At 37.4% G+C, this 24,317-nt stretch overlaps 1 protein-coding gene across 2 annotated transcripts in view; it reads left to right on the top strand.

Moving 5' to 3' along the window:
• The window catches only part of ELOVL4 (ELOVL fatty acid elongase 4), a 31,150-nt gene extending 7,138 nt beyond the window's left edge, over nt 1–24,012 (top strand). For both annotated transcript variants that reach the window (XM_054819402.1, XM_054819403.1), the window contains exons 2-6: nt 10,148–10,335; nt 13,630–13,710; nt 20,317–20,488; nt 22,683–22,810; nt 23,320–24,012. In XM_054819402.1, the coding sequence (XP_054675377.1) occupies nt 10,148–10,335; nt 13,630–13,710; nt 20,317–20,488; nt 22,683–22,810; nt 23,320–23,595 (845 nt within the window). In that variant the 3' untranslated portion in view covers nt 23,596–24,012. The remainder of the gene's footprint in view (nt 1–10,147; nt 10,336–13,629; nt 13,711–20,316; nt 20,489–22,682; nt 22,811–23,319) is intronic.
• The last annotated feature ends 305 nt before the right edge of the window (nt 24,013–24,317 follow it).

Genomic DNA, 24,317 nt, shown 5'->3' with positions numbered 1-24,317 from the left:
TGTGTGTGCTTGGATCTCAAGATAAACGGGAGCTAGTTTACCTTTCTCTCAAGGAAGATGAGGGGAAATAAGCTACCTCAATTTGGCTTGCATTTGGTGCAAGATAATGGCATGCCTGTGGGCATTAACTGCTCTTGGTTGTGTCAGGTTAACTCACTTATGTGCCTGCAGTTCAACTCCTTTCTTTATGTACTTGAATAATTTCAGTGGTTTGATCCTTGACTCCTGTCCCAGAGTGTTCTCTCTGTGTCATTGTGTCTGCTTGTACCGTGAGATTCTTCCCTAGTTTCGCTCCATCCATCCACCTCCCACATGCACTCCACTGTTTCAGCATAATCGTGGACTCGACTATTTGGGATGTTTCCATTACATTTTCCTATTCCTTTTATTTCTTTTTTGCAGTATCTCAAAAGTGTCTTCTTCCAGCTCTTGTATATGTTATGCTTCAGTTTGCTTGCTTGACTGTGGTATTTTTCTATTATTTTTTTCTTTTTTATCTGCTTATAGATATCATCTCCTTGTTTCCCTCTCCCAGTTGTAGCAAATATCAGAGATTGTTTTATTGCTTTCTAAATGCTCACAGAATGTTGCTGGAAGAAGGGAACTTATAACCCATGTCTTTCACTTTTTCTGTTAAGCCAGTAAATCTTACCTCTCTAGACAAGATTTTATATCCTTCTATTTGTAAAGCATCATTGTAACACCTTCTTTTTAAATGGTTTAAGATACTCTAAAGGAAAAAATAATAGGAAATACAGATGCTAAATTGAATAGTTGGTCTGTAAATAGGAGACTTCATAACTGTATTTTCTGGGTTTGTATTTAGTATTTACTGGTTTACCAGGAACAGATGTGCCCAATAGAAATACTTACACATAGAGTACCCCAAAATGCTTTCATATTTAGGTCAAATTTTCCTCTACTCTGACTAATTTCAGTTTCAGTGATCCATGAATTTTTGATCAAGAGTGAGAAACTGTATTGCAGAAACCATTAGAGAAGCTTAGATTTGGAGGCCATATGTTACCATGAAAAGTAACACGACTGTAGAAGTGAAGAGACTGAGCTATAGCAGTCGTCTGGATATGGCATTATCTAGCTGCCAAACCGGTGATTTTGCTACTGTATACTCAGTGAGTGCAAGATTCACACACTGATCATTCTTCTGGTCGTCTTTGGGTATAAAAACATTTTCTCATTCAGTTCGTGTTTTGAAAATGAACATTTCAAAATTAGTCTCTTTTTTGGTGTTGGGGTTGTTGTTCTCCCCGCTTCCCCGAGTTGTCATTTTTGCTGATCTCAAAGGCATGTTGAGGAAGTAAGTTCTAAATGTTTCACAGTGTTATTTTTCTTTGGAGCTTTGACTGATGTACTTGTGTTACGCTAACAGAAGACCTAATGTACCTCACAACTGTAAATTTTGTTTACAAACAACTGAGATAAAAGCTAACATATTTCAATAACTCCTTTTGTACTTTTTGCTCAAAACAGAATTCCTACCTCATTCATCCTTCTGTAAAACCAAACTGATGTGCAGCATCCTCGTGCTGATGTAAACAGAAAAAACGGGTAGTTTATCAGAGAGATTTCTGTGCAGCTTCTAGCAAATGTTCTCTGGTAGCTTTCTGGTATTGTTTTCAGGTATATTTCACTTGCCATTGCTGGTTTTCATACATGTTCAATCACTGCACCTAGGAGTCTCTAAATGTTCATCTGCAACTCCAAAGCATTTTGTGTTACACGAGCAGCAATATAAGTTGTTTACATTTGCTGTGTAATTAAGCATCAGTATCCTTCCGCTGTGTTAGCACATTAGCGAGACACATACCAGTGCTGAACTTACTGTCCCGTGTATGCTGAGCATGTAACACATGTCTCTCTACAGTGGATAAGGCCTTGCAGAGTTATTATTAAACTGTTATTAATAATCCTTCACACTTTTCAAGGATGTTAGCTTCTAACTGAGGGAATCTAATAAAAAAAAAATCTGTCTATGGAGAAGATTTATTCTGTGATCATCCCCTTTGGCATTATAAAACCCGGAATCACAGTAGATGGGCCAATAGTCTAACCTGTTATTGCAACATTGAATGTGCATAAATCCTGTGTTTGTATTACTGCTTACTGATACCCCTACAACTATTTTCATAGTACCAAAACTCACCACTTTTGTGTGAGGTAATGACCTCTCCAGTCTGAGCTCTCAGAAATACACTTTTGGCTAAGACAAGGGAAGTTTGAATAAAAGTTTAAATAAAGTAAACGCTGTAGAAGGAAAGCTTATTAAAGTGTAAAGCCCTTTTATTTCTTTAGAAATACCCAGGCATGGGCTGGATCAGAGAGTTCTGCAACTAGTTCATAAAATTGCATCCCATGGGTTGGTTGGGGGTTTTTGTTCTGTCTTTTGTTTTGTTTTGTTTTGTTTTCTTCATCTGTTTGTTCTGTAACTTCTAGCATTTAAGAAAAGGCATGCAGGTATCACTGCACTGGGAATTTATCTTGCTTTTGTGATATTTGGAAAAGTAAGATTTGACAAACGTAAGAATGCTACGTGCCTCAAGGGCTTACTATCTTGCAAATCTTGTGTAAGCTTTAGTGAGGATTATATTTTTATTATTCCTTGAAGCAGAGTGTTTGCACTGTCCTCACAAATAATTGTAATCAACGGAGGAGATAAATCAGAAATAATTTGAACAAGGCAATCTCTTAGAATTGAAAATCCTGAGACCGAATGGTGAATTGATGTGGCTCCTGAACTTCATAATAATTCCATTATTATCCTTGTCTTGAAAGAAATGTATCCTGTAATTGCTGTGTACAGGCACAGGGACAATATGGTATTAGTGGTTGAATGATGGGAGTCCCAAGAAGATTGGAATGCTAGTTAGAATAACAGGAATAGTAGTTAAAATACATCTGACCGTCTAGCATCAAATTGGGATTAGGCATTCCTGTTACTTTAATGGCAGTTTATGAAACACATGCATATTACACAGGTGTTCATTAGCTGCAGGAGATGTTCTTAGCTGTGTGGTATTTTGATTTTATGCTGCTGTGCATAGCTGTAAAGAAGACTAAACAGTCAATTACAAAGCCCTGAAATTTAAAACAAAGTCACAGCTGGTTATAAGCAGTACCTGTTAGTCTGTCTGTAGTGCTTTTGGTTTTGGGCAGGCATCTCTCATTTCTGAGTGCAACAGAATTTGTACAGCTTCATCTGCAAACTTTTAAAATCTATGGGTTTTGTTGTTTTGTTTTTCAGAGTATATGCTTTTCATTGTGCCTGAGACCAAATATTTTTGTTCTTGCATCTTAGCTTGATGTTTCATAGTTTGTTAAAACAGCAATGCTTTGCCATAAAATTTTTATGTCTCTTGTTCTCAGCCCAAACAAATTAGTTTGTTCTTGGCTAGTTAAAGCTTGGGTATAGACAAAATGCTTAACTCAGATATTTCTGTTCTTTCTTAAAGATCAAAGTAAACATGTTTTATTTGTACTGTTCCGTATTTTAAAAAATTAGATAAATCAGGCCAGCTTTTTTGCTGTTTTGGGACCCTTTGTCCAAATAGCATTGTGTGTGTGTCATCCTTAGCTTTACCAGTAACATACCTCTTTGCTTGCTTGCCAGTCATAACCACCACTGATGCTGTGATGTTACTGTGATAATACAGAATTCTTCTGTGAGGGAAAGCAGTAGAGACTTGATTGGTATAGTTAATTTGCCCATTAAACAGGTGCAAGGCTGATTTAAATGTTTCTAGAGTACCCAGAGAAGAGCCATGAAAATAATTAAAGGATTGGAAAATACGCCTTCAGGTGAATGAAATAAGGTGTTTCTTTAAATAAAATTTTAAAAAATAGCAGCTACTCAGTGACGTGATGGCTGCTTATAACTACCCAAATGGGGAGGGGGAGAAAATTGATGAAAGATGGGTATTCAGTCTAGCAGAGAAAAGTATCGTGAATTGGTTAAAGTTTAATCCTAATCCTTTTGGATTTAGGGAGCAAATTTATGCAGTGGGTCTAGTTAACATTTTACAGCAAGCTGTTATATATTCTACTGGGTTTTCTGCCTCTGAAAAGGCATCCTATAGTAAAATGGGAAATTCTTCTAAGGAAGATCTCTTAGGTAAAACATGTGTTAAGGAAAGTTTCATGGCCTTTGGTTTGTAGATTATACTAGATTACAGTGTTCCTGAGTTAGGTACAGGTATCTCTGACCCTGTCAGACTCCTTAGAAATACCCATAGTGCTAGAAAACTGAAGACTGCCAAGTATGATAGGTGAGATAAAGCTGAGAAAGAAGCATAAACTGGAGATTCCTTGTGTCCCAATTCTTTTGCTTTCCTGCAGCAATTTGTCTGCACAATCCCTCCTAGGAGAACATAGACTTTTTTCTGATTGAAACAGGAGTTAGGGAATAGGCATGTTATTTTAGTTCGTGCACTAGCTTCAATCCTCTGTCACAGGATTTATTGTAAAGAAACTTGATAAACTGAGATAATTGAGGATTAGAGTACAATATGTGCAATGAATAATCAATTATCAAAGCAGACAAGTTAATTCAAGTACTGGAGACCTTTAAAAGAATCACTCATTTTGGGCTATATAAACTGCTCTATTAAAATTATAATAAATAAGTGAAAAGAAAGATTACTTTTGTAGGTATTCAATCCAAAGATACACTGCTTCTCAGTTTTGACCCTGTAATACTACTTCTCTAAGTCTTCAGTCTCAAGTTGTGCAGCCCATGTAGTCAGTCATGTACTGTTTTAAAGGCTAAGTTCATAGCTTCAGCTTTTGTTCCATTTGTGTGTTCTGAGGTTTTAGTTAGTCAAAGACTGAACTTTTTTCTTGGAATCTCTACAAACTGCTAACAGTAAATATACTTTGAAGTGATCCTGTTGCATTACTCCATTTAGTTTAAAAGCCTAGAGTCTAATCATGTAGATGCTTATTCTAGTTTACTTTGAACTGAGCCAGCCTGCAGTGGTTGTATAGCCACAGTGAACCTTATATTAACTTGTAAATATTTACAGGACTGAGCCAGTATTTCTAATACAAATGCTGAAAGCAAAGTGTGTTGATAGAATATTAATCTGTAACCAGAGAGGAAAAAAAAGGGGGAGAGGGAGGCACTAAAATACTGCAAAGGAATTTAATGTGAAAACTTTGTAAACATTTTAAGATGCATCAAGTTATGTTTCTTACGTGTTTTCTTATATGTGTTTTCATTTTGTAATATCCTTTAATTATACTGCTAGTAACAAGATGCATGAAATTCTTAGATAATTAAAACAGTGTAGTTCATAGAACAATACTCCAATTAGGTAATACTGGTTTGCCTTCCCTATATTGTGGAATTAAAATTTCACTTGTTTAAGGAAATCTTTCTTAAACTTGAGATTGGGCTTTGAGAGGACTTCTTGGTAAAATAAACGGCGTGATCTGCAGAGAGCTCTGTTAAGAGACACTTTTAAATAGTCACCATCATTTCTGCAGTGTCTTTGGAAATGTAATTGGACAGATGGATGTGCTGGATTGGCACTGTAAGTGTCTTTGCGCTGAGAATAGTATCAATAGCTATTAATAACTTTGAAAGGCGCTCCAGATAAATTAGTGACTAGCGACCTTATAGCTAAAGAATACATATGTAGTTAAAGTAAAAATAAAGACTTACTAAGTATTGATTTTCAATCTAATGTGAATGCAGAGAATTTCAAAAGTCATGTATTTTAGTTATGTAGTGTTTTCTCTAAAACTAATATTAAAAGCAGAGATAGTCACCACTGTACTGTTTCAGGATTTCTCCTGATAAGTGTAGGAGCAACTGTGCTATGCATTTGTTTGCTTATTTTTAAAGTTTGTACTTCTTGAGGAAAGAAAAAAAAATCATAGGCTCACTAATATGCAGGAAATTTTAAAATCCTCTCTATTGGAAAGGAAATGCTGAACCACACTTACAGTATGTTCCACAGAAGTTTCTTGTGATTTTTTAACTCTAAATCACCATCAGTGCAGCCTTACTTATTGAAATTCATCTTCATTTGCCTTCCATAGTTCAATATAGGTTAATTATGTCCTCTTTGAACATTACTGGGTACGATATTCAGTCCTTTTCACTGGTCCTGCTCTTGTTCTTCCTTTGGAAGAATAAATCAGAGGGGTTTATGTGTGTATTTCCTGTTAATTGCCCCATGTAAAGAATCAGATCCTGTAAGGGTAGGTGTTTCAGGGCAACTTCAATTATTTTTTTTATATATATACACACACACAATTTTTTTATATAAATATATATATATGTTCTTCTATTTCTTGTCTTTGCAATGTGAAACTTTAAAAGGTATATACACAAAATGACAGGAAAACCTTGTTTATATAAACATTTCATATTCTTTCCTTACATAACAGCAATTTTCTATCAGGAACATGTTAGCAGATGCCTTATTCTACTCTGGATTCACTTTTACAATTGAGTGCAACTTTAAATGTTTGTTCTAAAACTTCTCTCACCTAACAAAAAAAGCACTGTACTACAGGCTGTGCCATCACAACAGACATTTTATTTGTGATTGAATTAGAATCTGAGTCTTAGGATTTGAAAGACAAACGCATTAATCCCCTGAAAGATTCAGTCAGTCTCTGTCAATTCTAATCAGGTAAAGGCATTGGTCATTTTGCTTCAAAGCAGTTGGAGGGATTTTTTAATTCAGGGAGCTGGCCTTTTTATTTCAAGCTTATTTCATCTTTCAGGTAATAATGTACCTAGTGCATGTGAAGTACTGCAGGATTTAATACACTCATATGTCCCCTTAAGCTATCACAGTTCTCTGTAATTTTCAGAAACCATTTGTGGTCATCAGCACCAGCTAGTAAGTAGGACACAAAATTTTGCTGGTTTTGCTAAAACAGGGTGAGGGGTGGGAAGGAGGAGGGTGCTGGAGTAGCTTGGGAGGTTTCACTTGGGTGAATTTATCTTGGTTTGAAAGAGGGTATCTGAAAAGAAATTTGGAACAAGGGTTTGCATATAGCTGTGTTTTCTATGTAGAACATGGACAAGCAGGCTTGCCTGATAAACTGAAATGAAATTGGTTTTGTAATATCTTCTGTGCAACAAGAATGGTGCGTGGAGCTGGTTTAAAACTGAACAAATTACTTTGTATTATCCAGGAGAGATCTTGTGATGAACAAGTTTCTGAATCTAGCAAGTTCTGGGATGAAAAGTAGCTTGTTTTCTGATGCCACATTATTAGTAAAAAATAATCATATGCAGACTCTCCTAAATGCCCTCAAAATAAATGCAAGGTGGTGGTCTTACAGCAAAGTAGGGATTACAATAAACTTTTTGACTATTAATATGCTTCTGTTTTGGCCAGGATGTACTCCAGAACTGAATCACCTATTGTATTCCCTCTCATACGTTCATTTTGTGTTCAAAGTGTAATTAATTGTCCTAGGAGGGGTCAGGCCCCCAAAATCCCAATCAGATAGATTCCCCAGGCAATGTGTTACGCAGTCTGTATCAGTGAGCTATGCCTTTCTTTCAAATACTTTAAGACTTGTCTCTGAGATGTGGTGACTCACTGTCCAGAAACCCTGTGCAAAGTAACAGGCTGAAACTGTGATACGGGTATGGAATTGTAATGGCAGCTACCCAGGTGCTCTTATGTTGTTCAGAGTTAATTAAATATATCTCTTGGTTTTCTGAAATTAAGTTCTTCAATTTGTAGTATTTGTGGAAAGTAGGTGGAAGAATTGTTTACAGTTCTGATGAAGTGTGAGACAAAGCTTACTTGCATCTGGTCTTTCATATAAGTTTTCCCTTTGTCTTCCCTTTCACCTTCTAGTGAATCCTCATTCTTCCCTCTTGTGTCCTGCCACAAAAAGAAATCTGGGATAGGTCATGGTTTCCTATTCTCAGCAGTGGGTGGGAACGTTCAACTCCTGGGTAAAATTCCGATCTTCTTCCTTTTTCACGTTTTTAGCATTGTCACTTTAGTGTTCAGGATGCCATGAAACACTGGGCTAGAAAATTCCAAGACAAATTCCCTAACGTGTCCTTGCCTCTTTATATTACTTAGTGCAAGAAGGCTGGGAAAGCAACTGGGTCTCTTGCCTCACCCGCTCTTAAGTCTTTGGACACTACAGTGTCTGAAGTGAGATGCAGATTTGATTAAAGCATGTCACACATTGGCTATTCCCAGAGCTATCTCTAATTAAGAAGTGACACCTTTCTTTTTTCTTTGCCCCTGCTTCGTATCAGGTGGATGATGAGGTTCTCCATTTCTCTCGTCTTATAGATGTTGTATCTTCTATTTTTAAATTTAGATTGGTAGAGTAATTGCTAAAAGCAAGCATGAAGTAAAATGTAAGGGAGACAGCAGTATAATAATTGCAATGCAGTGGTGTGACTTCAGCTTCAGTAGGAGGCATTCTGAGACGTCTGGGAAATGGGGCTGTTCCTTTACATCCCAAGACACTATACTGTACTATAAAGCAATTGTTCTCATGTTTTACAGAGAGTACATTATATTGTAATAGAAGTGTCTGTTCCAGGGACTTGCTGGAAAGTAAGAGGTAACTGTCTCTTCTCATTTCAGTTCTATTTCACTGCCTGCATTTCTACAATCTATCTGAATTTTTTGCCACTCCTACCTGTACTCCTTGCCCTATCTCGCCCTTGGCTTCTGTTGGTAGGTGCAGTCGCTGACTCCCACCATTCTGACAGTGTCAGCAAGAAGAGTCAGTACCATGCACACCATCTTTCAACAATATGTGTTGTTTATTAGAAATAGAAGGTCTCATGAAATCCGCTCCTAACATGAGGTTCTAATTTATGATCTTAAGGGCAACCAAGGAAACGAGAAAGAAGTGGAGGAGGAGTAGTGGCAGTGCTGTTCTGTACTTTCCTAATTGCATCAGAGTTCCTCATTTTGTAGATAAGAAGGGTTTTCTAACTTACCTGTTGGTATGCCTGGAATCAGAAATTAATTTATGGTATGGGGGGCAGGAGGTGTTCACTGTCTTTGGGTTACCATGAAGAAAAACAGTTCTCCAAAAGAAACTTGTCCTCTAGGTAAGTCTGTGGGCAACTGCATTGCTATGTGTGAAATTGCCCACAAATGACTGAAGGCAGGTGTTTTAAATGTCTCAGCTTCCCAAGGAGCCCTGTGGTGTGATTTCTGTCTAAGATCCAACTGGCCTAAGCATCTGGAAAATAATCCAGTTAGCATCGTAGAGTATTGATAGTTATGAAATAGTTGGCTTTTATTTCTTGCTGTAACTAGAGATTAGCCTTCATATGGGAGGGAAGGAAACACTTGAATAAGAAGGTGTCACTGGAGTCTTTCCCTTTCCTCCTCGGTAGCAGAGCCATCTTCTAATCCTAGATGTCATTGGTTCATCAGGCTAAGAGTCCTTTTTTTGATACAGATCCAGAACTTAATATAGCATATTCTGGGCTCTAGAGTATGTGTAACTCTGGATCCCGTGAGTGACTGAAGGAGACTGTAAATAAAACCTTTGTCTCCTGTATGGCAGCACAGGATACTGTGACTAGAACCATCCCTTTGGACTCTTTTATTTCGTTGTTTTCCAGTAACATTGTTAGTATTCTGTCTGAAACATATGAGACTGACCTACATCAAATAGCAAAGGTAATTTGTTAACAACATATAACTTGTATAAAATTAATTGGAGGCTTTTTAGTGCCTAATCTTAAACTAATAAAAGCTATTTTATCAATGTTTTGCCAAATTTGTGTGTCTTTCATTTGTGGCGCTGTTGAATATTTGGTTACGTTGCCGCTTCAGTCACTGTTCATCATAAGCAAAATTGTGTAGTGGGGGATTAGTGGGTTGAGTTTGGGCTCACGTGATTCTATTTGCTTTATTGTTTTGGACTGTAGAACTGGACAATAGAACTTGCATGACATAACAAATCTCTGTGAGGTAATGTGAAATAGTGGGGGTTTTTTTAAACTATTTTCTTTAACCTTCCTACAAAGAATGAGTGTGTTATATTTCTACTATCTGATGCAGCTATTCCAGGAGAGAATAATACTTAACAAATGGAATGCTTAAAGTGATGTTGAGATGCATTTTGTTCAGACCTTGTTGACTCCTTCTGTTTGCTTCATTCCCTCCAGACAAACGTGTTGATGACTGGCCCTTGATGCAGTCTCCGTTTCCAACACTGACTATAAGTACTATTTATCTCCTCACTGTCTGGCTGGGCCCCAAATGGATGAAAACAAGAGAGCCCTTCCAGTTACGTTTCCTGTTGGTTGTTTACAACTTTGGAATGGTTCTACTCAACTTCTTCATTTTCAAAGAGGTGTGTATGCCCTCTTGCAGGAGGGAATTCCTATTTAAGCATCTACAGATAGCAAAATGAAAATAATCTTTCATATTCGTGACATCTGTTGAGGGTGAATGTTTTGCATAGACTTTTAAAGCTGAGTTTGCCTTTGATGTGAGTATTTGTGTAAGTAGGTATGCTCTGTTTGAAAATAAATGCACTAAATGAGTCTATAGAGTAACTTTGTGTACCAGCTATTCCAAGTTCTTCTTAGATTTATGTTAGTGTAAATACTGGACAGATTAACTAAAATCTGTATAGATTTAATAGTTGTAACTTATTTTATTTTTAATAATGCTAACGGGTGTCAGAATGTATCTTATTAGAAATTGAGCTGTTTGTTGGTGCCGTCAATGTGTTTATCACTTTTAGAAATTCAGATGTCTGTAGTGAGGAAAAGTACCTTGTCCGTAACTTATCTTTTAGAATAAGAATAAAAATGAACTGTATCTTTAAATAAAAATAAAAGGATACAGTCTTTTAATATTTGGTTTGCAATGTTCTGAGTTTCAGTGTTGCTGCATTTCTCGTTTGTTAGGTTTTCTGTGCAGACAAAATGATTAGTAACAATGCAATGGATCAGCTCTTCAGCAGTAGCTGAATGGGGTTACTTTAACAGTTTGGTAAATATCATTCAAGGATAGCTGTCCAGAATATAGCTGATGCTAAGGGGTAGTTTATGCTGCTGTGACTTTGCTCATGTGGATTGAGAGTCTTCTTTTTAGAAGACCTCAGATCATAAATTTGCAAAATCTGTTTCCAGAAGTAAGCAAATGAACAGACCAGTTAAAATTACAGCATTGCAGAACTCTCTTTTTCTAGCTGATCTGTTCTGTACTTTCGCCATGAAAGCATGGCATATCTGATGATGCTCTGCATGTTGAGCCTTCCCCAAATCTTCTATGATAAAATTATTAACTGATTTCAGTCATTTTTGTAAGACATCATTTAGTAAAAGTTCAGCCATCACACCTCAGTCATCATTTTGTCTAAATTTGTTTCCTTGCACTATTCAACTAAGTAATAAAATACTACATACAGGTACAACAGAATTTAATGCTGACACTCAAGGATAGTTGTGGGAATGGATGAAATCAAATCATCTTGGCAGGTAAAAACTGAAACTCCTCTGAAATGAATTCTGTAGTGGTTTTGCCATGTCTGTCTTTTTCACTTATTTAAATTGGTTTGTTTTATCCATAAGCTGAATAATACCAGACTTGTGATCAATTAATTTTCCAACCTGTGTTGCTTATAGGATAACACAAGTGTTTGCATGGCATTTCCAAATCACTGAATTAACATAAAAATGAAGGGGACTGCAGAGAAGCATTTGCTGCTGATGGGCTGAAAGCTCATAGTTTTAGACACAGACAGAGGTTCTAGATTCCTGCTATTTCAAATGGGAGGTTGTTATTCAATGGATGTTAAGGCTTTGGATACATTTACAGGAAGTGTCTTTTCTTGATCTTAGAGGCTGATAGGAGGAAGGTGTTCAAGTTCCAATTGTTCCCTTTAACCAGGCAACTTCTGCTTCAGTCTATGTGGGGTTTACAACACCAGTGTGCCACTGTTGTAATTTGCACAAGTAATGTAATTGTTATGGGTAAAATGATACACAGTTTGTATTTTGTGAATGACTGTAAAGTTTCTAGGTATTGCTGAGAACAGAATTTGAATGTGAAATGCCTTTAGATGGTATTTAAATAATCATCCTGATGGCAAGCTGTATTGTTCATCTGTGTACATTAAAATGGTAAGTCCATAAAGCACTGCTAGGTTGTCTAGTCCAAGACTCCTATACGTTGGACTCAAGTTCAGATTCAAATTAGGAGCAAATTTTGCTTAGAGCATGCAGAAGTCCCAGACACGTAGCCCCTGTTTTGCCACAAAATCTTGAATTTCTTCTTGTTCTACTTTGAGGCAGTCTGGTGAAGTTAATTTACTGCCTTTTGCCAAGTGAACTGGGTAATTTGACCAAGGTAGGTTGCAGTAGAGATTGGGTAGTGTCTGCAACAGCGTGGGCTAAACTGTTCCCTGCTCTTCTCTGATACTATCAAATGTGTTCGTGCCCGTGTGGGACCACGCTGGAGAGTAGTGGTGTTACAGCTGTTTGTAAATGGACTTGGACGATGCAGAAGTAGTTGAATTTCTTTCTTAGGATCATTTCTGTGGACAGTTCTTTAACTTCCCTGCTTAACAGACATGTGCAGCAAATAAGTTGAAGGTTTCACAAGGTTTTGTATGTTGGTTTTACCTGGATGACACTGATCTCTGCATCTGTCTGCACTCCTAGTGCTGCGTGCAGGTTGACTTACTGAAGTCAACTCCAGCTCAGTCTAAATGAGATGGAAGTCAGGTTAGCAGTAAGAATAGTCAGTGCCTACCCATGTTTATTTTGGAAATCCTTTTGTATCACCCTTCTTTACTTTTACAGCTCACAATTTACAGGTTATGTCTGCTCCACTGCTGTCTTTTTTGATCCTTAACAGGGTGGGATTACCTAGTTTTAAACAATCTTGCATCATAACATTTATGAATGTCAAGCTTACAAGTGTTACTTGAATCTTGTACAGCTCTAGGCAAGTGTTCTTTTCAATGGGAACTTGCTCAAATGTCAACTTTATCTTCTCCTGTTAAGGTTATTGCAACATGCTTTATTTGGAGTGGCCCTACAGGAGCACTTCATGTGCTTTAGGCCATTTCTGTTGGCACGAAATGGGGAGCTTTTCTTCATCCAGTTTCTTTCAAGATGTTTTATGGCTGCTTAGCATTGGCTGTTCAGGTTTGATTTTTTTTTTCTGGATTTTGATTGGTATACTGTTTTTAGAATAGTAGATCCAAATTATCTAATATCTGTCTATTGGAGAGAGTTCTCTCTAATCCATCATGGGAATAGTGTTTCTGTCACTTATAGTGAAAGCAATTAGGTATTTTCTGTCTCTGAAGCTAGAGCTGTCAGAAGGAAAACTCATGTTTGAATAACTTAAGGTCATACTGGAATTCTTACTAATTTGTACAGGGCTCTAATTATCTGGGCAGATACATGCAGGGAAAAATGAGTACTTTTGCAAGAAAAAATAGGTACTGTGTAACAACAGGTTGTTAGAACTAAATATTGGCTTTTTCAATAGTATTGTCAGGGCTGATAAAGATATTTTAAATATTTCTGTTCTGGTAAGTTTGATGTAGCAAGAAATTTGCTGATAATAGTTATGAACATGTTTTATGTGGCATCTTTCCCCTCATGTCTGACTTTAATTTTTTCAGCTGTTTTTGTCATCAAGAGCTCGAGGGTACAGCTACGTGTGCCAGACTGTGGACTATTCAGATAACGTTTATGAAGTTAGGGTGAGTATTTCTTCTTTTGTATTTGTAAATGAGTGTATGTAAAATATAGCACTACATGATGGTTTAATTTTTGACTGAAAATAGTTTTTCCAAAGTTCTGCTGTCAGCCGTGACTATATCCCGTTATATTCTCACAGATCGCTTCAGGTTTGACTACATTGCACATAGCAGATTTAATCAAAGTGCATCAGTGTATTTGCATTAACTTTGATCTGACTACCACAAGTAAGAGTAGTCTTAAAGATACCATCCTTGGCTTCATCTGCAGTTGTACAATCCAAGATAAACGTTGTATACATACTTTGGTTCCTTGACCTTGCTGAAGTTTATGATACCAGAGTAACCACAGTAAAGGTGCAGTGTTCTAGCTAGATCAAAGCGAGTGAGATTTGTCAGCATATACTGTGGTTGCACTTTACTCATACTGGTGAGGCAACTTTTTGTCTCCTTTATCCATGTTTGGCTTCGTGAGGTCTTGCTGGCTTCTGGCAAATGTATTATCAGTATGTTTCATTGCAGAAGCTTAAATTTCAAATGAGTATTTTTTGGAAAGCATTCAAATTAAAATCAAAGTGCAGATGCTTGTTAATTTCTGTAACAGTGTTGATTAGCTCATGCACTAAACCTTATCTTCTGGCAGAGCTTGAGAATCTCTCAGCTGTTCTTGCAAGTTTCATCTACAGATTAGAACGTGTTCCTGAAAATGTAATCAAAGTGAGTTATAGTCTAAACACATTTAATATTTATAACACATTTCGAAAAATGTCTGTCTACAAGGTGACTGTTCATGGGTAGCATTACTCAGAAGCTTGTGCACGTGGCAGGGATTGTATTGAGAAGAATACATTTGAATCTGATGCCTTATGGATATTGCAGAACAACTCTGTGTGTAGATTTTTATTGGCCTTATGGTAGTCGCCTTTCACCTTTGCCAATACTCTGCACTCACTATTTCAGTCACTAGAATACTTCTGTTAATAATTTTGTTTAAAAACAAAATCTAGCCAATTATAGCAAATGCTTCATAGTTGGGGTTTTTTTAAATAGATAAGCAAAATAGAATGCCCTTGTACTCAACTGGATCACGTTGAGGGCTGGTATGGCATATATTGAAAGATTTTTTATAATAGCCAAGTACAAGAGGTAATGACTTTTAATATGCAAAAATTCTGTTTAATAACCTCATTTTTAGGTGCGCTTGTCCGTGGGAGGCTGTGCTGAAATAAATTATCTTCTGTTTTGGTCGTTACGACAAACAAAGCATTATTATACAATGAAATAAAGGCCAAATGACCTGCACAATGTATTTATTGCATATGATATGTCCAAAAAAGAAAAAATGACTCTGTCAATATCTATTCTTTGGATATCCTGACTTTTTAAGGGTTTTTTTGCAAACCTGTGGATTTGCGTAAACTTTATTTCAAAAGTTTATGTTGTATCATGTGAGAAAGTTGAGGAAGCAGGGAAAATGGAGTTCTCTCAAGTTGTTGCAGCAACTTTATAGTATGTTATCAGTCAAGACCCTTATCTTGATCATTATACAATAGTTCTTTTGAATGAATTCTCAGTTTAGGTAAATAAGTTGCAAGTAGAAAACTACACTTTCCACAAGTTTACTTTTTTTTGCACAAGTCTACTTTTTCAAACTAGAGAGTCTAGGATATGTGTCTGGCCTGCTTTACGGTGTATCATGCTCTGCCTTTAGAAGGTATGTTGTTGGGTTTTGACACTGTAGGACAAAAACCAACCCCAAAACCTCATCAAGATTCATTTTGCCATCATTTTTCTTAATATAAACCTGCAAAAGCAATTTTAAAATGTAAGTAAATTGGGGCTTTGTTTTGCAGTTTTTACTTTAGAATTGATAAACCTCGTATCACATCTCTCACACCTTTTTAACAGACCTTGATACTAAATGTGTAGCATCTATTTGCACCAGGTTTTCTCTGAAGAGGAATGCTGCACTGCAACAGTAGAATTAATTACAAATACAATAACTTTATTTGTAAGAGAATGAGTAAATGAGTCCTGTATTAGTCAGATAAAGGAGGCTGGGACTAACTTGAATGGAGACAGAACTGAGCCCAGAAAGCATTATGGAACATGCTCTGGAAAGCAACAGCTTCATATATGACTTTGTTGTGGGGCTTAGAAAGCTAAAACAAATATTGAGAAATGTGAAATGAATTGCATGTGCTGGTCTAAATGGAAACCTAGAAATCCTGGTATGACCTCTGTTTCTAGCTTTTTGGGAATGTGCCACTATGATCTTGCCATGTAGTGGCCCCTTTTGACCAAAGCTTCTGCTCAAAATGAGGGGTCAAGAAAACATCTTTTGTTCCTCAAGGGAGTACAGGGAGCTGGTAAATGGTTCCAAAAAAAAAAAAAGTTTGGCTGTCACAGGTGTCAGAGAATGTTTGTCTCTCCTCTTCAACCCGCATTGTGTCTCAAGACGGTAAGCCAATGGTGATTTCAAGGGAACAGTGTAAGGGCATGTGGTGGCACTTCCTCTGTAGAGTCTAGCAACACCTGCGATCTGCAGCTCACAGACCTCTTAAGTCATAGAATCACAGAAATCAGACATAGCCTCTTTGTTTTGCCAGTTTTTAAGGGGATATTCTTCTATGAATTTGTCTGTATGTTTTCTTCAACTTTATCAAACTTCTGGCTTTCACTGACAGTTAATTCTGTAGGTGGCTTACAGATAGCATGAAGAAGCTGGTCCTCCTACTTACTGTTTTGAACGTACCTACACCTGTTAGTTTCATCCAGGCTCCTTTGGCTGTTGTTCTACAGGAGGCAATGGATGACTGGAGCAATCAGAGATGGAAATGAGATTCCACAATTTCAGAAATAAAGTCCTTTCTAAAGGACTTGTCTTCTGAGTGTAGTAGATAGCCACTTTACTGACTGCTGGCAGGAAGTTGAAGAGTGTGTTTTGTAATTGGTTATAAAAAACCGTTCATAGTAGAGAAGAAAGAAAAAGGGGAAGAAATCCCCAATAAGGGATTTTGAAGGAGCTGCAGCTGCATCTTGGAAGACTTTTTTTTGTTATAGCTTAGGAATCAAAATAATAAATGCAAAGGGCTGAGGTGTTAAATCCATGCTTTGTAGTAGTCCTTAGGAAGCTCAAGTATTTGGAGTGAACAATTTCCTAATACTGTCTAACTTAAGGCATGTTAGTGTCTGTGAGTAGTCACTTTCCCCTTCTGCTTACGTTGTGTGTCCTTGTTTCCCAGGTCAAGGTTCATCTATTTTATTAGCATTTCTGGAGAGCTGAGAATTAGGATTCTGGGGCTATGTGAATTAGTTACCTCCTAGTTTTAAGTGTGCTGATTGTAATCGTAAAGCTGAGCTATGGTTGTCTTCTGTATTGTAACTGTAATCTGCATTGTTTGTATTTATGTCTAGAGCTTGAGTGGTTTCCTCTTATGAAATAAATATAATAATAATTTACTTTAAACTTCTGTGAAAAGGAAACTTAACAAAATAGACTTCATGGTTCTGTAAACAAAATTCTATAACTGAAGCAGGGAAAAAGAGTTCTCTTTAAAAGCCACTTTAATTTTTCACATTCCTGTTACCATCTAAGAAGTACCCGTCCGTACAAACCCCTTAGCGGATAACTGTCTCCAACCTGAAATGAGGAAGGAGGTGCAGGAACGGAATCCCATGTTAAAACAACCCTCTGTTCAAAAACCCTGCAGCAGGCAGAGGTTATGGGATTGGACCTCTTGTTGACCCCCTTAATCCTAGGCTGTAATGTAATCTTTCTGTGCCATCTGGTGTTTTAACAGACTTAGATTGGTGCATATGAAAATTGCCAGAAAAGGTATGGTTGTGAATAGTATTATTCATTTCAGGAATATGCCTTTTTAATGCACATTTTCTTGTAAGCTAAATCGTTCTTTCATGCTCTGTCCAAAGAAAGGCTACAGGTTAGGTCCTAACTTCTGGTGCTTTGCAGAAGAAATTTAGTAGTAGCCATCTGCTCCTGACATAGCTTACATATCAGTGTATTGTTCTACTTTATTTCTGCCCTCTGTCACTGATTGCATGCATGGCCTCGGGCAAATGACTTAACAGCAGCTTCATTTTTTTCTGCGTCGATAAGCTAATGGTCAAAACATCTGCATAAGTCATAGGGAGCACTGAAATAGATCAGTACATGAAACCTATCAGGTTTGAGAATAAATGGTAGTAAAATTTTATGATAGGAGGAGAGCAAAAGAGCTTTCAGGCAAAAAAATCTACAGGAACACAAAAAACAGCAGGTATAATCCTGCAAAGAAATGGAGGGTATTTTTGTTCTTAAATAATGGGAAGCATTTTGATCCCAAGTTCAGCTGATTTTGATCCACAGACTGTAATTGCTTTCTGTGCAAGGCAGGTGGAATTCAAAAGAAGAGGAATGAGGTGTGTTAAATGTCTTATCCAGGAGCATATAGCGAGCCTGTGGCATCTTGGGCATAAAACATAAGTTTGTTTTTTTTGGTTTGTCTCCACTTACGTTTTTCTCCATGTCATACAGTAAATAGGCTATTTGGCTTACTGTTCTGCTGTTTCTTTAACAAAATGCACATCAGCTTTATAAGAGATTTTATGGCAGTTTGCTTGTAGCTGGCCTATTGATTCTTTAAAAGTTTCTCAGAAGGAAGGAGCTCCACAGAGCTTCAGTATTGTAGTGCTGGCTTGTTGTTTTATGGATACAGTCCAAAGTGTTTATTGTTAACTCATGAGATGAAAAGATGTTTATCTTAATTTATTTAAGACATGCAGCTTTAGCAAAGATCTGTAAAAGATGCTGGACTGTTATGCTAATCCATGGGTGTGAGACAAAGCCTTGATGTGGGTGTTATTAAACACCTGACTACCTGTCCCAGAAGCAGAACTGTACTGGATATTGAGCAACATATATATATTGATGGTTCTTGCATCTTGCCTGTGTGTCTGGGAACTCCAAGATCTGTGGGAGTCACTTTTCTATCATTAAGCCTCTCTCCAACTTTCACAGATACTAGTATCTTTTTATATAAAATTGACAAAATCTGCTGCCTCTTCCTGAGACCTGAAGTAGGTTAAATCATGTCTAGCAAGTGAGAAGGGTATTCATTAACGGATACATAGAAGTCTGCAGTTTGGCAACAGTGAGTTGTGCAGTCCCTTTGGGAAACTGCAGAGTCTGCAATGCAGATCTGCGGCACTCTTCTGCTCCCGTGCTGCGTTTTTGCTTCTGCAGTAATCTCTCCTAAAATGTTCACCAGTCCATGGCTGTGACAAGCTTACTCTGAGGAGAGATGTGTTCCTTTCCCACCAGTTTGGAGAGGTGGAGGAAAACACCATGCAGGGCTGTAGCACTGCTTGTTGTCCTGATTCCCCTTTCTCACTTGCCTAACAGCATGTGTGTGTTTGGGAAGGGGAGCTATTGCTGTCTTAACATTTTCTCTTCTGTCTCCCCTGGGGACTGAGGTGGTGGTGGGGTTATTTCATACCATGTTAAGGTAAGAAAGTCTGATTTGCCATCAGATGAGTCCTGAAAGATGAGGTGGACTTCTTGCAAATAGGTGTGTTGTGACATTGCCTGCTTTCCTTGCTGGTGGTGCCATTTCCAACTTTTTTTTTTTTCCATTCTCTATGTGAGTCACCATCTGGGATATGTTCTGGTCCCACCCTTGTATAACGAGCTAGATGACTTACGATGCCAGGAACTAGACTTATTGCTATGCTTTGGGATCTGGAAGCAAGTCCCCATCAGTACCACACCATCATATCATAGTATTAGCAAATTGCTATGCAGAGCTTCTGGGCTTTACCTGGTACAACAATATCCTGGTTTCAGCAGGAAGCCATATTCATGTTGCATCTTGGGCAAGATCCACTGTAATGGGTGGCTTAGAAAAAGAATTTTGGGTGTGTAGCACTGCCCTGTTGGGTAGCTGGGTTATACCTCTGCAGCTTGCATTGCTCCCATGGTCTTGTTTCTTCTGTTCCCTGAACGGCACAGAGCCACTGGAGCAATGCTGGTTTCCAGAGGCAGTGGTACAGAGCAGGCCACAAGAAGCTGAGAGGAATATTGCCCTAAGCGATGTGAAATCTGTACCGCACCTAGCTTGTAAGAGTGATTTGGAATCTTCCCGCTCATATGCCTGTGGTACCGAAAGATTTTATATAAGGTTTCAACCTTTGCCGCTTCATGTTATCATAATGTTTCGGCCTCGTTCTGACCACATCAAAGTGTTGCCTCATTAGTACAGGAAGCCCTGTGGTAGTCCTCATTTGGGAGGGAGTTTGTGTCCTCATTCTCTATCCTATGTTTAACTGGTAAACTGGAGATGGCAAAGCTTTTAATTATGTTACCTCTTTTTTACGATTGTGATTTGTGAGCAGTAGACTCAGAATAATACTTCCATGTCCAGAATAGGTGAATGGAGTATTCATTTTGTTGTTCTCATACCGTCAGATGTTTGATGACTCCACCTCAACATTTACCAGGATATGGGGAAGGAAGAGGTATCCTTCTCTTGCAGCAGACAGGTGGACAGAACTTCATTCCATTCAACTTGGAATCACTAAATCTTCTGTGTTGTCTTTTTTTCATTGCAGATAGCTGCTGCTTTATGGTGGTATTATGTCTCTAAAGGAATTGAATATTTGGATACAGTATTCTTCATCCTGAGGAAGAAATTTAACCAAATTAGTTTCCTTCATGTCTATCACCATTTCACCATGTTCACCTTGTGGTGGATTGGTATTAAGTGGGTTGCAGGTGGACAAGGTGAGTTACCTTCCTCCCATATCCTCTTGACTGGATATAAGGGAGAATTATTATTGCTTGGGATCAATGGAAAAAAGTTTTCGTAGACTTAATGTTATAATATAAAAGACTGTTTAAATAGCACTGAAGCAGTGCAGTAGCTTTAATGCATACAGTCTTCCTCTGTGGGAAACGTGGGGGAGGAAAAGATAACATGGCAATAATCTAATGAATTGCAAAACTCTTTTTCTTCATGGGCATCAACTGCAAGCCTCAAGTTCTGTCTTCAAAATTATCCTCGTTCTGTATGAAATAGAAAGATGAACATGTCTTGCCTCACTTTAATTTTTGCAGATACAGAAAACTGCAAAATCTAATTATGGGCCACAATCTGTATGCAAATGTAATGAAGTTAATGGTGACATTATTTTGGCATTATATCTGAGTTTGGGGCTTTCTTTCTTTTTTGTAAAGAGGCATGTATAAAATTCTGAAACCTTCCCTTGTAGGTGAGCCAATAAATCTGTCAATTAACTTTTAAAACCTATTCATAATGACACAAGTCTATAACTCATTATATCAGCCTTTTTTTTTTTCCTTGCTTCCTTTCTAAAGCCCCCATCAAAGGATTTTATTCCATTGTACTTGCCGCATCCTCCTTTGCCTGCATTGTACCCTTGTTCCTGTGGTTTTGTCTTGTCTCTCTCAAATTATAAGCTCTACAGAGCTGAGGGTTCAGGGAAAATACTCTGGTTTGTTTGTGTTTTGTAGGCTTAAGCCACTGAAAATAACATATAGTAAATACCACACCAACTAAGATTTTGGAGTGTTTTTTGTCAAACTACACTAATACTTAATGCATGGTGGGTTTATGCTCTCATTTACTCTAGATATCTTGTACTGAGTGGTTGCTTATATTCAAAAAAAGAAATATTTAAAGTGAATATCTGTGACTATCCTTGAATTTCTCCTGAGTAATGTGCAGGATGCAGGTACTCAAGCAGGCATCTCATGATCTTTATTGGCTGCTGCCCCCATAAAATAAGCTTATTGGAGACTGGATGCTTACTTGTAGTCTGACTTAAAAATTACCTGGATATCTCAAAATGCCCTCTCCCTTGTTGCCTTTTCAGGCTTTCCATGCTTAATATCAAGAGTCTTAAATATAACAGTTGCAAGTATTTCCAAATTTATTTCAAGTTTTGGTGTTCTTGCACTGCCTCCTAGTTTTTAGGCCCTGCAAAAGGAAAAACAGCAGTTGCTCTTCTGCATTTATGTAGTGCTACTGCATAAAAGTGGATAGATCTATGTTCTTCTGTTTTCTAGTTGATAGCACATTGCTTACATGAACAGATCTATTATAAACTAGACCCTATTATAAGTAACTGCGTCTAGGCCACATGGGCATCTGAGCTGTTTGATGTCAGCAGCTATTGTCTGTATTGCCCTAATCTTATACATTACAGCCTTTTTGAGTCTCTCCGGCAGTGTAAGAATACCTTAACAAGATATAATTTGTTTCTGTTAAATGGCTGCTAATCTTGACAGAGCAAAGAGATCTTAGTGCAAATGAGAGCTATCATCTTCATTTCCAGCATGGGTCATTCTGGAAAAAGTGATACATTTTTATATTTAAGAATGCTGGATATTTTAAGTCATGAATCAGGAAACTAAAGATGAGCAATTTAGACAAACTCACTTGGCAATGCCCTTAAATGTCTTACAACCACAAGTGAAGTTTTGCTTTGTATGCTTTCCTTGGCCTATTTAATCAGACTTCCACATGAGTTTCTTGACTTGCTGAGATGTGAACCTTGTGCATTTAAATAGTTTAAAAGAATTAAGTTCAAAATCTGATACTTTATGCTTTACATTGTCAAATACAGCTTTTAATAATCCTTTAGCAAAACAATTGCAGCTATACTACAATAACTAATGTGGAATCCATGTGATTTATGTCTGTTCAACAAAAATCTTATGAAAAGCTTTTGCAGAAGTAGTTCCATGAAAGATGTGACATACTACTTGCACGAACAGCTATTTGTGTCAGCACATGTTGGCAGCCAGGTCTATAGTATACTAGTCAATATTTCGAAGATGGAATCCTGGCGTGTTTTGCGCTTTATAACTTTTATTATCACATGAATAGTACTAGAAAAGATTTCTCTCTTTTTTTCAAAATTACATGACAATCTTCTCTTCTGTTCCTGGACAGCTTTTTTTGGAGCTCAGATGAATGCATTTATTCATGTCATTATGTACATGTATTATGGATTAGCTGCCTGTGGCCCTAAATTTCAGAAGTACCTGTGGTGGAAACGATACTTGACCATATTGCAATTGGTAAGTAAAATTTCTCCCTTTATCTCAGAAGGTATTACCTCTGAGTGGATTTGCATTTGCAGAGCTTTGGAGCAGATGCTACTGCTTCCACAAGTTCTTGGCTGTCTGATACTTACAGCTCAAGTTAGAATACTTCCTGAAGATGGAAGTACTTATGTCATTTCTCAAAAAATCCACAGCATAGATAAGAGTTGTGTGAGTAAAGTCTAATGCAACTTTGCAATTCAGTTGAAACAACCAGTAAAAACCTGTTCAAAAGGTAGAGAAAATCCAGATCTCTTAATGTCTTCTCGTTTTCCTACTTCTGAAAACTGGTGCCAGCTACTGCAATACATTTGATGTCCCTGATCAAGCATATGTGTGCATGCATGATGTGACAGCCAAATACAGCTTCCCTACCGCCTCCTAATTTAGTAGTTTTCATAACTTAGTGCATCGGTATACATTGGTGCAGTCAGACCTACAGAATATATCGAGACCTTTTTGATTCTATATTTTCTGTCTTTCAGGTGCAGTTCCATGTGACTATTGGCCACACAGCCTTGTCTATTTATATTGATTGTCCTTTCCCTAAATGGATGCACTGGGGTGTAATTTTCTATGCTGTCACCTTCATTTTCCTGTTTGGTAACTTCTACTATCGGACATATAAGCTGCCCAAGGAACCTGTAAAGAATGGCAAAATAGCAAATGGTGCTGTTGCAAATGGAATAAGCAAACCAGAAAATAATGCAGTGGTGGAAAATGGAAAAAAGCAGAAAAAGGGAAAAGCAAAAGGAGAGTAACTCGATCCAGGCCTTAACCATTGTTGGCAGTGAGGAACCTCCAGTTTGGTTTATAAGAGGAAGAAAAAACCACTATCTGTACCAATTAACCTTAGGTTACTGAAGAGCTAGAACAAAGGTATTTTCATTATTTATGAAGATTAAGAACAACACTAAAGTTGAATTTCTATTGTAATTATGTAATTATCATGCATATGGTCTCTGTGTAAACTTGTAGACTGCTGGTGTTGGTGAATGTAAGGAAGAATTGCAGTTGATTCCATGTTTAGCAGTCCAAAAGTTAATACTACCATCGATACAGGCAGTTTTGCTGACATCCACATTTCTTTGGGGGAGGGAGGGGAAGGAAGTAGCATTTGGATACTTGTGTTTTCTTTCCAGAAAATTATTAAATTTCAAATTATGACGTATTATCTAATCAATGCGCAAATTTTCTTGTCCTCCTTAGAGAGTATCTTCAGACACATTATGTGCTGTCAGAACAGTGTTTGACTTTTCAGACATTACTTGATTTAATTGAGTGTCTGTTACAGTTTTGTTTTGTTTTTTTTTCTCATGTGGAAATATACCTACCTCTTCATCTGCTGAAAAGAATATTGAGCATTAAATAACTGGTTTCTGAAATATGGAGTCCTCTAATATAAACATCTGTTGACACTAATTCAGGAGAAAATATGATTTCCTGTGGGAGTAAAAGGGACTTTGGGCGGAATTTTTTGGTC

The sequence above is a fragment of the Grus americana genome, chromosome 3 (assembly GCF_028858705.1).
Source record: "Grus americana isolate bGruAme1 chromosome 3, bGruAme1.mat, whole genome shotgun sequence".
Lineage (NCBI taxonomy): Eukaryota > Metazoa > Chordata > Aves > Gruiformes > Gruidae > Grus > Grus americana.
Note: the sequence above shows the minus strand (reverse complement) of the source record. Positions and strands in the feature narration are given on the sequence as shown.